The sequence below is a fragment of the Sceloporus undulatus genome, chromosome 2, assembly GCF_019175285.1.
Source record: "Sceloporus undulatus isolate JIND9_A2432 ecotype Alabama chromosome 2, SceUnd_v1.1, whole genome shotgun sequence".
NCBI classification, from domain to species: domain Eukaryota; kingdom Metazoa; phylum Chordata; class Lepidosauria; order Squamata; family Phrynosomatidae; genus Sceloporus; species Sceloporus undulatus.
The window spans coordinates 246,993,328-247,009,940 of NC_056523.1; the positions used below are offsets into that span (position 1 = coordinate 246,993,328).

At 39.0% G+C, this 16,613-nt stretch overlaps 1 protein-coding gene across 4 annotated transcripts in view; it reads right to left on the minus strand.

Moving 5' to 3' along the window:
• PRUNE2 (prune homolog 2 with BCH domain) overlaps nt 1-16,613 on the minus strand; it is a 143,541-nt gene that overhangs the window by 45,471 nt on the left and 81,457 nt on the right. For all 4 annotated transcript variants that reach the window (XM_042450119.1, XM_042450117.1, XM_042450116.1 and 1 more), the window contains exons 7-8: nt 8,690-8,848; nt 991-7,426 (exon numbers count right to left, since the gene is read on the minus strand). In XM_042450119.1, the coding sequence (XP_042306053.1) occupies nt 991-7,426; nt 8,690-8,848 (6,595 nt within the window). The remainder of the gene's footprint in view (nt 1-990; nt 7,427-8,689; nt 8,849-16,613) is intronic.

The following is a 16,613-nucleotide window of genomic DNA, read 5'->3' on the forward strand; positions in this document are numbered from 1 at the left end:
ACAATTCTGTATTTGACATAGGTCATATCAGTGGTGTTGCTAGGGAGGGGTGTGTGTGTGGGGGGGGGGTGCAGACCTCACTAGGTGACACCTTAAAAGGGGGGGGTTACACCACTTCTCCTCAAATATCTACCTTTTGGCAGAAAGGAGCTGTGGCATTTACCTGCTTCCTTTTAAATGTTTTAAGAGATGGTGGGAATGGGATGAAGCTCAATGGGAGGAGAAAGGAGAGGCCCCAGAATTTTTTAAAATCAAAATGTCAAAATTCAAAATATTATTTTTACATTTTTAATTTTTAAAATTCTTTTTAAATTTTCTTTTAAAACATCACATTTTAACCAAATCTTCACTATGTATTTGTAAATACATTTAGGTTATGCATATGATATTGTAATTTGAAAGTATAATTTTTAATTTTGCTAATTGCTTATGTCACAACTATTCACATTACATTCAGTGGAATATGGGATTGTGATTTACCAGTAACATTGGTGTCAAAAAGCATTCCTAAGGATTCTGTACAATGTGAAATGGCAGGTCAATGGGGGGGAGGCGGGTGTGACACCATGAGTTACCGCACCAGGTGATACCAACCCTAGGGACGCCACTGGTTCATATTATACTTTCTCTTTAGGTTAGATTTAGTAAATTAGTATCTCATGTAATGGCAAAGCATCTAGTTAATTTTTAGTAGTAACCCCCCATAAACATAGCATTTTGTTTTGTATATTGTGATACATTAATGATGCAGTAGCAAAATTTGATGACAACAAAATGTTTGTTTTTGCCAGTATGCAAAAAAGTAATAATTAATATTGCCTACTTTAAACAGGAGTTGCAATGGGAATATTTAAGCACAGAGTTTTGAATCCCTCAGATACAAACACAACCATAACCTGTATCAAAGAACTATGCTATATCTTTAATCTATTTTTAAAAAAATCTTAGGCTAGCATGCTTGTTTTATTTCTAAGTGCACTTATTACTTACCATTGCTCATGCATACATCTCCACCTGCTGGTGAACTGATATGATTTGGTTCTGCTTCATATTCAAATTCTTTCAAGGAATCAGATGACATGGGAGTTATTTCAGATTCCAACAATAAAGAAGCCCAGTCCTGATCTTCTTGAGAATAAAGCCCAGCCTTGGAATTGGCCTCGCTATGTCCAGCTTCTGAATTATTCAATTCACCTTCACCAGCTTGAGAATCAATATTACTTGAATCTGTTCCATGGTCGAATTCTTTCAAAATGTTTGAATGTTCATCAGATTCTAGCAAAAGTGAACCCCAGCCTTGATCTTCTTGAATATGTTCTGCAACCTTGCCTTTGATAGCAGTATCTTTAGATTCTGAAATGTTAATTTCACTGTCACCAGTTGGTGATTCAATATTACTTGAATCTGTTTCATACTCAAATTTTTTCAAAGTGCAAGAAGATCCAGGAGTCCCATCAGATTCTACTAAAAGAGATCCCCAACCCTGATCTCCTTGAGAACTTTCAGCTTTTATATCCATAATGCCACATTCTGAAATGTTCATGTCACCTTTTTCATTAGTGTACTCTTCATCAAATGCTACCTCAAATGGAGAAGTACATGCATATGGTGACTGTCTATCAGGTAATCCTGTAAAACATGGGCTATGACTCTCCTGCCTATTTTCAGGTTCTTGCATAGTGTTGATAGCATATTGGCTTCCTGTACCATACAGGAAATCTTCTTTCTCTTCTTCTAGGGAGGCCTTCAGTGAATGCATCTGTGTGAATGTTGTCTGTGTTTCTGCACTTTCCTCTGATTCATTGTCTAACATTGTCAGAGGATTAGTTGCATTCACTGTGGTAGATGGGCTATTGGTAATTGCTATCTTACTGTGCTCTATTACAACTTCACTATTAACATGGATATCTGATGTGTCTTGTTGATCAACATTCCCTGTTACATGGTCAAAGCCAAAAAGCTGGTTACCCTCAGAAAAAGTGCAACATACAGAACGATCTGTAGGCGAAACTGGAGCAGCAGTAGGATGGATAAATTTATTTACAGAAGCTGAGACTTCTTCTTCTTCAATGATTTTCTTTTCAAATGCATCCTTATCTAGATTTAGAGGCATTTCCGCACTTTCTGTACCAGAACATGGCAAATCCTCTATTTCAATAGTTGCTTTGTTTACTGTGTCAGAAATCTCCATTTTTACCATTCTAATTTCAAATTGTTCTTCTCTTCTATTAGGTGACAGTTGGTAGGAATCTTCAATGCTTATATCATAATTATTTGGAAGGCATGAACCATTTCCTTCAGGACATATCTCTTCCCTGTCAATCATCAGCTGCTGGTTAAAACAAAAGTCTGTGTCTCTGCACATATCTGACAGCATGGGAGACATATGAGTGGCTTCTTCAGGCTCAGGCAGAACAGAAGACTCTGCACATGTCTGCTTGCTTTCATATTCATGGCAAACATCAGGACTGCTTGAGGCCTGTGAACTGCTGTCTTGATCACAGTGACTTAATATATCAGGATTTTCTCTGTTTGTTCTCAGATTGAAAGGTTGTTCCACAACATTCCACAAATCTGGATCAACAGTGAATCCTTGGCAGTCTGCAGGGTTATTTTTTAATATATCTGGAACAAATGTTTTTTCTTGTGGAACTCTGTCTTCATTATGCAATGAGCTGGATGTCTTTGCTGCTAGAAGTTGCAGAGTATTTGGTGAAGATTTTTCATGTGGGTCTAATAGTTTTTGACCAGATAGGTTACCTATGTTTATTTCATTGGGATCACTGGAAGCTACATTCAGATGATCGTTTAACAGACCAAGCTTGAGATCTACCTGAGCAAGCGCATTGAACAGGCCTGACTGCCAGTCTTCCTGAATACATTGTTTAAGACAGTCCTGGTCACTAACAGAAACAGCAAAAGGCTCTTTTTTTTCATCCCTTTTATTATTATATAATTGTGACAGTGATTCACACTCTTCAAAGTTTACCGGAACCTGATCTAATTGTTCGTTTTGTTTATCCAATGAGTGTTCTCCATTATTATGTTCACCTTCATTGTTTAATCGAGTAGACTCCTTTTCATAGCTAGCAGCATTTAGTTCTTCAAGTTTTTCACTTCTTTCTTTCAGCACTCCCAAAACATCATGGCCTACAGCTACTGAATCATTAATTTTTGAATTGTCATCTTGTTTTTGTAAATTCCACCATTCTGAAGAATCATTTGAAAATCCAAGATCTTCCACTCTGGACATCTGAAATTTATCTAATGAACTTTCAGAATTACTATGCAGTAGTAAATCCCACACATCTGAAGTCCTTGAAGTATAATTTTGTTCATGATTTATAGTAGAGGTTTCGTCATGTACGTTATCCTGAGATGTTCCCAAGTGTCTTAAATATTCAGAAGTTTCATGACAATAATCTTTCTTTAAAGTACTACAAGCATCACCCTCTTCAAAACATGTATTTAATGCCATTTCATGGATATTTTGGTCCAACCTGGGCTGAGGACCTGAACTCTCTGAATTAACTGCCAGGTTTGTTTCATGGGAATACAAAGATTCCTGTATTGTATCTTCCTCCAGTTTATCAGGGTTTACATCTGACTTTTTTCCTGACTGATGCACATTTGAATATTCTGAATCTTCATCTATTCCAGGGCTTGATAAAGAAGATACTGTATCATCCTCTATGTGAGCATTCCAAAGATCTAAGTTTTTGGGAACCTTGTGATCAGTGCTTGTTTCAGAATCTTCTTGGCTTTTAGTCTCAAGTAATTCTTCTGCTTTACCATAATTTGTGATATCCCAATTATCTTCATTTTCTTTTTCATTATTAGCTGCTTGCAAGCTGTCCCAAGTATGCATCTTTATAGAAGAGTCACTGAAATCTGGACTTGTTGCACTCGAGCGTGTATATTCATGAATGGAATCGCCACAGGTATTGCCATCATGGTAGGTGTCTTTGACTTCAATATCTTCTGGGAAACTGCAGGTGGTAATTGACTCTCCAAGTGCTTCTTTTATTGTAGGGCTTACAACAAGAGAATGTGTTTGTTCATTCACTGATATATTCCAAGCAGCCAGAATTTGGAATGATTCATGATGAGGTGTAATATCAATATATGTTTTATTTGAACCTTTATTTTCATATACTAGACTTTCAAAAGTTTCACCTCTTTCAGAATAATCCATTTCATATGGCAATGAATTACTTATTATAGGTTCCCCTGTTGTATCCATGGATTTAGTATATTCTGCATATGGATTTTGCAGATTTTCAGTTGCTCTTTCTTGATTTATATCTTCCAAAGATGTTTCGTGACTGCTGAGCAATTTATCCCATTGACCTTGACACTCAGCAAATATAGCAGAAAGCTTTTCTTGACTGTTCTCCTTTCCCACAGAACCTAGAGAAGGATTTTCCTGCTCAAGAGTTTTTTGTGATGAGAAATCCTTATCAAAACATTTCAGAACTGATGATGATGCCACATTTACACTGTATTTTGAATTATCAGCTGTGTCAAGATGTACCAAAGACTTGCTACCATCTTTGGGAGACATAGCAAAACAATCTGCATTGCTATCTGGAGATTCTTTCTTCTTGTCCTCATTGACAGAATTAGTCCAATTAGGAAACTGTATGCTTATTTCTGATGGTTCTGCTGATACATCTTCAAGACTCCCATTACTTCTTGGCTTTTCAGTTGATCTGGGATTATCAGACATTGTCAGGCTTTCATCTGAATTATTAATGTATGACAGAGCAAGCAAAGATGATGGTGGTGTGTTGTCATTCTCTGTGTATTCATTGTTAATACTGTTAAGGGTATCATGTCCACTTCCTTCATCAGTCTTCCGTTTACATTCCTGAGCTCTTTGCAACAAAGCAGAGGAAACATCATTGTGTTCCACTCCAGGCTGTTGACTGCGATAGAGTTGTTGATTCCACTGGTCTAAATGTTTATCTAGAAGTTCATCACTCTGCTGAGACTGTTCGTTGTCTTTTACTTTACTACTAACTGAAATAGTGCTCTTCATGTCATTGGGGTCCAAATGTAGATAGTTTGTCTCCATAAGACTGTCTCCACTAGTTATTTCAGCATTTTCTTTGGATGACAGTGAAAGATTACTTGTCTGTACAGAAATCACCATTAATCCACAGTCTTCAGAAGTAGAAGGACTACTTTCATCAATACAGCAGTTATCTGAAAAATACATGGCACCTTTTTGTTCTGAATCAAGTAAAACAGCGTTTGCTACAAGGTTAACTTTAGAATGTGCAGGTTCTGTTTCTTTCTCAGGGCTTCTGTTTTCACAACTGGAATCAGATGAATGTATAGGAGATAACTGTGGGAATGATTTCTCCTGTGTTAAAGCACATGTTACATGTTCACCTGGGTTTGAGTTTATCATTTGATCAAAGATCAGTTCTCCATTAGAAAGCTTGCCTTCACCTTCTCTTTCATCTCCAGTTCCTGATGGTGATACATAGGAGTCTGAGGTTGAATAATTTGTATCTGGTGGAGAAACAACTAAGTCTTCACCTGTATTTGATGTGATAAAATCTGGATCTCTGTAGGACAGGAAGGGATCTTCCCAAGAGATGTTTCCAAGTATTTCTTTTCTGATGTCTGAATCAGACACACCCCATCCCTCTACATTATGATTTTGTTTGGAATTTTCTACAGTGTCATTTTGGTGTTCCAAGGTCAATTTAACATTCTTCTGCATACTATTAACATGAGACTGTTCATTTGTATATGCTCTGTGGTTATCTATTGAACTGTGATTATCTTTATTTTTGGATTGTAAATCAACTTGGCTGTTTAGATTTTCACATTCATTTTCTCCAGAGATTTCTGGCAAATGTTTAGGCACAGCCCATGTGTCAAAATTCCTTTGTGAAATGTGATCAAAATCTACATGAGGAACATTCCACACATCCTCTGAAAGCTCAGAACCAGCACAATCAAGCTTTGACCAAGCATTAGGTGAATTTGTCTCCACACATCCAGTGTGATGGTTGGTATTATCCCACAGATCACATGTTGCAGGCATTGGTTGACTGGATTCCCACACATTAGAAAAGTCTTCCTTTTGTTGCCCGTTCTCTTTTTCTTGGTTTCCCAAATCATGCTCATTCTGGATAGGACTCAGTTGATCCTCCCAAATACTTGTTCCTGAAAATTCCAGTTGCTTTGGATATTTTTGTGCACAGACTGAATCTGAAGCTCTTCTGTCAATTTGCTTTCTCTGCAGTAGACTTGCTTTATGATCTTTCCACGAATCAGGATTCTGAAATGCAGCTTCTGTTTCAGCTGAACTCCATGTGTCAGCATCTTTTGAACCTAATTCAAAACCATCCCACCAGCTACTATATCTAACACGAGACTGAGGATGGTTCACATGATCAATTTCATTAATTTTTTTAATTACATCTTGTGGATAAAATAAAGGTAGGCCACTATCTAAAGGTGATGTATCCACAAGGCTGTTCATTGGGGTTGGTGGAGTTCTTCTCTCATCATTTTTCACCACTTCCGAAGAAGGCGGAGAATCATTTTCCAAGGCCAACAAACTTGATTTTGATTTTGTAAAATCTCTAGCATTTTGTGGGTGGCGTGTATGCTCATTAAATTTTACTGTGTCATCTTCTTCATTTCTTGTCACTAGCAAATCAGCTGAATAATATGAAATTTCATATTCTGATGGATTGGTCCCACCAGCTATTTTTGAGTCAGCTGGCTGCTGTCCTTCTGATGAGCCACTGTCATGGGAGAAATCATCACCAGGAGAACAGTCTACAGAATGAGAAACCTCTGTCTGAACTGTAGCCATCGGTGCTAAATCAAAGTTGAAAAAATCAAAATTGTCACTGCTGTTTCTAGACTGAGGCTTTTCTTCAGCTACTGCTCCTTCTGGAATAGGGCTATAAGAGTCAAAACCAGAGAGGAAACTGTGATGAGATACAGCTCCCTCTGCTACTGGACTATCATCACTAAGAAAAACTGAGCTCTCTTTGGAAGATCTGCTGCTTCTAATAGTAGCAAGTCCACTGTCTGGACTCACAAGATCTACATTAACATCAGCATGGGCTTGAGCAGATCCATTATGATCTTGAGGGTTCTCTATAAAGTTGACAACATTTGACTGGGGTTCAATATCAGAACCATACAATTCCACAATTCCAGAAGACCCTTGGGAAAGTGGTGCACTTCCAGCAACAGCTTCAGTGGAAGATGTCCTACTGTTTGATGCCATCTCTGGGTGTCTTCTGGTGATAACATCTTTCATTAGCAAAAAAATTTCATCACAATTTGCTGTAGAGTTAGCTTGCTGATAAAGGAGGAGTTGGTCACAGCCATACTCCAGAGGATCTAGTTCCAGGCAAGGATTCTGACATTCCTCTAACTCACAACAGATCTGTTGAAGAGGAATAGTGTTATTTTTTTAAAGAAGCAATTCATTGCCATTTACACATTATTAAGCGCAAATATTTCCTCTCATTAACTAATACATATTTTCCTTTTAATTTTTATAAATTTTATAAACAATTTTAATGGCCAGGCACTTAGAAACTGAGAACAAACCTTACAAAATGGCAAGAGAAAATTTAAAGTTTTTGGTATTCTTGTAGTAATCTGGTTATATAGTATGTTAATGATACAAGGGACATGCAACTGTTAGAGGGAGGCACACAAGTCTCCAGGAGACCATGATCAGTTGCACTCCATTGCCACAGTGACACATGCGTAGTTCCCCACTCCTAAATCTTTAGCTTGAGGGACTGAAGGCTCTTTGATGCTTCTCAGGTAATCCGTATCTCTTTGGAAGTCCTTGTTATCAATATCAGGCCACCTGGGCTTTCAACTCATGATTCTAAGTCCAAACATACAGAATTAGCATCAACACTTTGCTTAAGTACTTTTGAAGTCCTGAAACCTCAAGCTGTTTATATGAGAGAATTATTGGGCTCTAATTAGTTTTGTTACGTTATTTATTATACGTAGTTATGGTTATACAAATGTACATTCCCTTTAGGGAGAAAAAATAATAATTTTCAATTACCTTCATTACATTACATGCAAGACCTTATATGTTCATACAAAACTACATTGTAATATTATCTGCTTTTCCTTAGCCAGGCATCTCTATAACACAGGGAAGAACTTAAACCTGATATGTGTGAATAAGTGCACAGGCATTACTATACACATAGCATCATCTAGTGCAAGATTAATGAAATATATATCTTTAGCATAGCCTAGGCTTTACCAGTGGCATTACTATGGGGCACGGGGTATGTGGCCTGTACCAGCACACACTCCAAAAGAAGGGTGACACCAGGTGGGGCCCTCTGCCCATTGGGGGATGAAAAGGGCCCAGCACACCCCTCCTAGCCTACCATGGTGGGGAAGGCCTCTTCAAGAGCAGAACTCCACTGCCATGGCAAAGGAAAGGCCTAGGCTCACCCCTTACAGGCTCCATCCCCATCATCCTGAAGCTAGATTATTCCAATGTGATTCCAAGTAGTCATTACTGTTTCACTCCCTATGACTGACCTAGTTTTAAGACTTGCATAGCCCACATTGTTAAAAATACAATGACAAAAGATTATGTAATGATACATACTACTGTACACAAGATGCAGTTACAGTACTTCCTTCATTCATTCACAATACATACTTGGTTTCCCAGCTCCATGTTTTCTGAATAAACTGCTATTTGCCTTTTTTCTTGGTCCTCTTCTGATATGTAGCTGGCCAAAATGACAAGGACATCAAAGCCATATTTGTCCACAAATTCTTTTAGGTCTCCAGTCATGTTTCTTTGTAAGAGGCAGTCCTGAAAGATGACAAAATTATTCCCAATTGAATAAATTCCAGAATTAGCTTAATCAAGTCAGTGAGCAACTCAGTAGTGATTAGTGTTTTTTGTTTTACAACGACAACTTGTTCATATATTTTGCTAAATAATTGGAATTTAACCATTCATCCTCTTAAAGCATGATTAGAATGATAATATATTCAAGTTTTCACAAGGAATGCTAAAAATCTCTTTGATTTATAGCTTGGAATCCTTTGTGACATATGCATATGTAACTCATAGTTATGTGTGCAGATTTCTTGTTTTGTATGTTGCACAAGGAGGTATTCACTAGTGTCACAGACCCCTTTACCCAGATTGCCCTCAAAACTCCAACCCCTAGGAATCCTGACAGTCACCCTGCCGATGTTCCCCCGATGTTCCCCTCTGGGCAGCAGGGTGAGTCCTTACATATGTGGATTTGTGGTTGTGATGTTGTGTTGGTTCTTTAGTTTGGTAGGTGTGGTCTGACTTCAATTCTGGCTTGACAGGTAGCCAGAGATAGGTTTAAAACAACAACAGAAATAGATTTGTTAAATACAATAGATTTGTTGAACTCTGATATTCTATTCTTTAGGCTCTCCACCAGTGGTGTTACTGCCAGGGCTGTCACCCAGTGTGTAGCCTGAGGATTCTGAGTTGATTTTCCTATGGCTATATACATAATTATTGGTTCTGTCTTGCTGTGCTGAGCATACCATGGCTGGCAACCATTTTGGTGGCAAACACAGTCAAACATAGGCCCACCATATGTTCACATATATCTTTTTATTAAAAAATTCTGCACAGGCTGGTATTCCCTTCCACCCTCTGCAGCAACCAAAGCCCCTCCTCCGTGGATTTATTGTTAAGCCTCTTCCACACCCCAAGGCCATTCCTTAGCTACAGTAGACATGGGGAATCAAAGAAGCCTCTGGATACGTCTTTGTAGCCATATGCAGAATGGTTACATCATCCTTCTGCATCTGGCTACAGGGACATAGCCAGATGTTTCTCTACTGCTCTCTCTCACACACACATAGACACACTACATGAGCCACAAAATTGCTGTGTGGGGTGCCGCAGCAACTCTGGTAAATCTGGGGTTGGGGCTAGAATTGCCAACTGTAATGTATTCTGCATGTGGAAATATTACACTATGTTGTGCTAATCCTAAGCAAGAGCTTCCCAAGGCTTGAAAGGCAGAAGCAAAGCTAAAAGAAAATAAGAAAAGCATTTTTTACTAGAGCAAACAGGAGAGGAATGCTGTGGCAGTGACAAAACCCCAAGATGATGACTCCAGCTGCCATTTTAACTCTCCTACTCTCAGCAGCAGCCTGACCACCAACCCCGATAGCAACAGAACTAATGGAAAAAGAACTTGGAATCCTGCCTAGGGTCAAATGACATGTGGGATAAACCCAATCTTTGCTGATTGCTCCTCCTGCCATCCAAGAATGTAACACTTTGAAAATACTGAATGTGAATTAGTGTGATGAAATTAGGAAGATGTTTAAAATGTTAAAAGTGTGTGACACTGTCTCCTGTGAAATCAGCCTTAATATTAATTCACCCCTAATATTATTTGCTTTAGGAACCGGACAGTCTAATGGTTTATGACAAACTCTTGTCTTACTTTTATTCTTTAATCATCATTCATTAAAAGAAATCAGAGCTATTTCAAAATAGTGCCATCACTAAATACAAAACGCCACACAACTACATCCTATAAAGACTAGTCACATTTTAATCATCATATTTAGTTCATTTGTAAAATTCTCAGATCTCCTTTAGACAGTGGGGATAGAAATCCAGTGCTTCAGACTTTGAGGACTACAAGAGCACAATGGTAGTTATGAGACTTTTGCATTTTGGTTGGGACTCCAGCTGCAACTTTCTTCAGAGGTACTTCTTATTAGTACCTACATCATCTTAGCAGTGAGATACTCAACATCTCACCATTAGGACTTCTAATAACATATAATTGAGTCTCTTCTCTACTATGTTTTGTCAACCTGTTCTGACAGACTAATCTAGGCATTTCTTCAGACAACTGGCTTGAGTCCTCTACCCATGCTCTGAAGCAATTGCCCTGTTTCCCCCATGCTTTGACACAAGGAAGCCCTTATGCTCCAGAGGCATCGCATCCCACTTCTCTCCCATCCCATCTGTGTCAACCTTTTTCACCTTGGAACATAGAACCATTCAGAAGTCTTGAGAGATGGAGCACCTGACAGCAGATGTCACCCAGTGAAGAGGGGCAGGGCTTCTGGGGATGCATGCTACCTCCCTCCATGCCATCCTGTCTGAGACACCATGAGGGGCAGCACACACAGAGGTGTTCAGGACAGTGTGGGGAAAGTGGGAGTATGCATGGGGGAGTGTGAGAAGGCACAGGGAGGATGGGAGCCCAGGCAGGGATGGCACAAGGGTGAGTGTAGAGGGAGGGCCTGTCCAGGTGTCTCCCCACTTCTGAGGTGTCACTCAGTGCGGCCCACACCACCGTTCACAACCTAGTGACACCAATGCCTGACAGGAATCTACCCAATCCTTAAAGAAAAGGTTGGGAAATCTTGCATATTCCATGAGAACACATATGTGTGGTAGTGCAAGAAATCATGTGCCAAGTGGAGCAGACTGTTCAAACCAAAGAGCATTGTAACGAAGAATTGTGCTTCCACTTTGTATCTGTTTCAGGAACAGAGAGTTTATGTGTGTGAGTGAGTGAGAGAGAGACAGACAGACAAGTTGGCTACTGTGCCTTCTTGTACACTGGAACCAAGGTATATTTCATATGGGCTAGGGAGATAGATCGCTATGGGAAATCACTTCTCCCTACCCATCTCCATTTGTAAGAGACTTGTTCTTCTCAAGCTTTTTACAATAAAACAAGTTGGGTTTTCCTAAAGAGTGCTCTGACAATAGATGGATCTTTTTCTTATCCAAGTTGCACCCAGACTTAACTAGCAGGAGAAAGAGGTGATGAAATAAGGTGCAGATAAAGCCCTTACTAAAGTCCCAGAGGATGAGGATCATTGCTTTCTCTCCCATACATGTATATACACATACACACACTGCTGCTGCTGTTGCTACTCCTGAATTAGGTTTAGGGGAAGATTGCAGTATATATAATTCAAGCTAAAATCACATTTTGTTGAGTTTTAAATAGACCCAGAACTAAGAAGTGGTTTCAAACCCCTGCTGGGCTCCCCAAATGCATGTGACTGTCCTCAACTATCCATTTCATACATCCTGTGGGACAACAACCATGTCTGTCTAGGGAGCAAAAAAGGAGCTCATAGAAAGACTAAAAATAGATTTACTTTTTCAACTTTTCTTTTTTAAAAAAAGAATTGTAGGTAAATTACCTACATTTACTCAATGAACTTGCTGTCTTTCCTTTCACCACCTGCAATAGCTCAAGAAAACAAAGTAACAAATGCCCCCATTCTGATTACCTTGGATTGTACTATTTGTATTTGATAAAATGTATTCTTGTCCTCTAGGTAAGCACATTATCGTATGACGTTATTGGCTTTTATATTGCTTTGCTACTAAGCAACACTCTTCCTAAACCAACAGCAGTTCATCAACAACAGACCACAAAATTCAGGTGGGTGCTTTACTCTTCTTCCATTCTCAGCTATATACACCTGTCTTCTACATGATGAATTAGCTTTAATTTTCCATGTGTACAAATACTATTTATTAATCTATTCAGATGTAGCCAGGAAATTTGTTTCCCCTGAAGTGAAAATGAAATGATAAACACTTTAATCAACACTCTGAAATGGAATGTAGTATCAAAGGGTTATAACCTATTTCGGAGAAACAGATCAGACAAAAAAAGGAGGAGGATTAGCATTGTATGTAAAGGATGTTTACACCTCTGAAGAGATGCATGACAAGTCCTGGAAGCCAGGTTGCGGTCATCTGGGTAAAAATTAAGAGGGAGAGAAACAACAGGTGTGCCACTGTATGGCTCTGTTACAAACTCCCAGCCAGACTGAGGACTTGGATGATGCCTTCCTGGAACAAATGACCAAACATTCAGAAAGGAAAAAATGTGGTAGTAATGGGAGAGTCCCACTAACCTGATATTTGTTGGACATTAAACTCAGCCAAACATTTTAAGCCTAACCAATTTCTCACTTGCCTTGCAGAAAATGTCATTGTCTAGAAGGTGGAAGAGGCAACTAGGGCATCATGAGCTTTTTGTTTAAGATCTGATCCTAACCAACAGTGATGACATAGTTAATGGGATGAAATGGTGGGATCCTTAAGCGAGAGTGACCATGTTCTTCTGGAATTTGTTATACAGAAGAAAAGGAAGCCAAGCATAGTCAGACATGCATTTTAGACTTTAAGACAGCTGACTTTAGTAAACCAAGGGAATCACAGAGTGTGATCCTGTGGTCAGGAATACCAAAAGAGAAGGGAATTCATGAAGAATGGATTTAAAAAAAAAAAGTGAAATACTGAAGGCACAATTTCAAACAGTTCCAATGAGGAGGAAAAATGGGACATATGTAAAGAAACTAAGGCCGGTTACAAACTGGCACTTGGGATGTCCGCAGGACGTCCCATTTTAAAAAAGGGGCGTCTCTTCTAGACGCCCCTGGATCTAATACGGACTCTGTCTGTACAATATGGCGCCGGCCGTTCCACACAGCCGGTGCCATCTTTACATATCGGACGCTGTGCGTCCGAACATGTTGCGGTGCTAATGACGTCGTGAGTGTGCCAGTGGCGCCTCGCAATGTCATTAGGGTGCCGCAGAAAGAAGCTCCATTTTGGAGCTTCTTTTTTGCTCCGTAAGGGAGCCTTGCGGTGTGGCTGCGATGGCTCCCTTACGGAGCAAACGGCGGCGGCAGCAGACCGCCTCAAAGCGGTGGTCTATAACCCGCCCCCGATGGATGTCAAAAAAACTTTCAGCAGAGCTAGGATTTAAAAGGAGCATGTACAAAAAATGGAAAAGGGGGGAAATCACCAAAGAGGAATTCAAATGAATGGTCATCATATGTAGGAAGAAAGTCAGAAAAGCTAAAGCACAGAACACACTCAGGCTAGCTAGAGAGGTCAAAAACAATGTCTGCAGTAAAATGAAGAACAAGGAAATGGTAGGGCCACTGCAAGGAGGAGATGGTGAAATGCTTACAGAGAAAAGACAGAACTACTCAACAGCTTTTTTTGTCTTGGTCTTCTCCCTAAAGGAAAACAGTACTCAACCTGGGGGAAATGGAGCAGATGATACAGTAGCGGAAATACAGAACAGAACGGGTAAAGAGACAGTACAGAAATACCTGGTGACTCTAAATGAATTCAGGTCTTAAGGGTCAAATGAACTTCATTCAAGGGTATTGAAAAAACTGGCAGAAGTAATCTCAGAATCAATGTCAATAATTTTAGAGAACATCTGGAGAACAGGTGTAGTACCAGCATACTGAAGAAGGGCAAATGCTGTCCCAATCTTCAAAAAGGGGGGAAACAAATAAATGGATCATAGAACAAATCAAACCTGAACTCTCCCTAAAAGCCAAAATGTCTAAATAGAGGATGCTGTACTTTGGTCATTTCATGAGAAGACATGACTCCCTAGAAAAGGCAATGATGCTAGATAAGATAGAAGGCAGCAGGAAAATAGGAAGACCATATTCCAGATGGATAGACTCAATGAAGGAACCCACTTCCCTGAGTCTGCAAGACCTGACCAGGGCTATTGAGATGTCCTGGAGATGTCTCACTCATAGGGTCTCCATAAGGAGAGGCTGACTTGAAGGCAGTTAACTCACACGTGCACACATACACATTGAAGATGGATCAATCTTATTTTTTGCTGCTTTAGAGAGCAATGGATTCAAGCTACAGGAAAAAACTTAAATATTATGAAGAATTTCCTGATGGTTAGAGCTGTTCAGCAGTGGGACATGCTGTCTGAGAATGTGGTAGGGTCTCCTTCTTTGGAGGTTTTTAAACAGAGGCTGGATGGCCATCTTGCCAGGAGAGCTTTGATTATGTATTCCTGCATAGCAGGGGGTTGGACTAGATGGTCCTTGAGGCCTGTTCCAACTCTATAATTCTATTAATCAATTGTAAACATATACTTTCAGCCTTCTGATCAATTCTTTCTACTTTAATCCAAGTTTTAATCCATCTTTTCCTTCAACGACTGACAATGGGAGTAATATTTCAAAACTATAGTTTCCTACCAAAACTTTCTCAACCAAAAGTTAGCTTATATTTATCTTATTTTTTCTTAATAAATTACATAAGAAATGTGTCATCTGGTGTTACTGAAAACAGGCTGACTTTTTATTTCTCATTATTCTAAAACCCATTCATTCTGATTCAGAGTTGCTATTCTTTCTAAAGAAACACATATTCCCTTTGTGTTCAGGATTTGCATTTCCCCTTAAAGTTTATTTTATGCTTGAAAAATGTGAATGTTGTTGCAGCACTCATTCATGAATGTAATAAATTCATCCAAGATGCATCTCTAACACAACATAGAGAAATACTAACTTCCCAGTTTTAAAAGATATTGGAAGAGATGATGTGCAGAACAAAACTATTTTACCATAGCTATATTTGCAAACATAGATTATGTATAAATGGGAATTTAAAAAAAGACTATTTCAAGCCTAACTCTGACAACAAATTTTGTTTTGTTTTTGTCCTTTGCAATAGTTATACTTTCTGATTGATGGCATCTGACAGTTGATTACCCAAGTGAGCCGCATATAAATGTACATTACACATACATCTGACTCTTTGGAGGAGCTAACTGTGTCAATATTAACCTGACCAAATTAAGAATAAAATGCCTCTTTTGTTCTTCACACTTTTCACATGGAGAGCGCAATATGGCTTTTGTCAGAGGTGCTCCATCATTTTGGCTCAAGGAAACTGTCAGTACAGTTTGGGATTCGTTATTCATGGGCAGATATCCTGATGGGTCTAATGAAGCCTTTCTGCTGACAACTCATTTGCTAAAAATACCCAACCATCACAAAGTACAAATGAGGAATATATTTCTTTCCTCATTACTGTGTTTTCCTCTCACAATGGCAATTATGTCATGAACCCTCATGATCCTCAAGCTGAGCTACACTGAACTCCACTATGCAGTCTTTATAGCAATAGCCTCTGCATAGGTCATAGCCACCATTTCTGTTTTCTAGTTTCTTACTGGGAACTCCCTAACAAACTTTATGACATCTTTAAATTGCAATATAATAGGGTGAACACCAATGTTATTGCACACATGCCGTGCAGACAGCCTGTGAGCCATTTGTTGAAAATTTTGAGCTAATTAATGCAAGCCCCCTCCTGAATGCAGGCATGGGTCATTTTTTAATAAAAGTTTTCAGGTAATGTCATCAAAGTTGAAAAACAACTAGATAGAAAGAAACAAATACTCAATCTGTATCATTAACTATTGTGCCCATTCTCTCTTAGATAGAAATAGTTTATGTTTAATATTCTATACTAGGCATACCATCATCTACTGAGAAAATTGCATGATTTCAGGCTAGTTGGTACTGGGCTTTATAGACAATCTCATCCTTATAGTTTAATGTGTAATGGTGCACAGTGCATGTGACAAAAATAGCATGCCTGTTTCATTTGTCCATCTCATGTATGAGGCATTTCACAGGTAGACACGGGAATGTTGGAACATACGAATCCACATTTACCAACCTGCCATGACTTTTCTGGCCTTTCTTCTATCCTATTACAAAGTCTCTTGATAACTTCCTGGGAT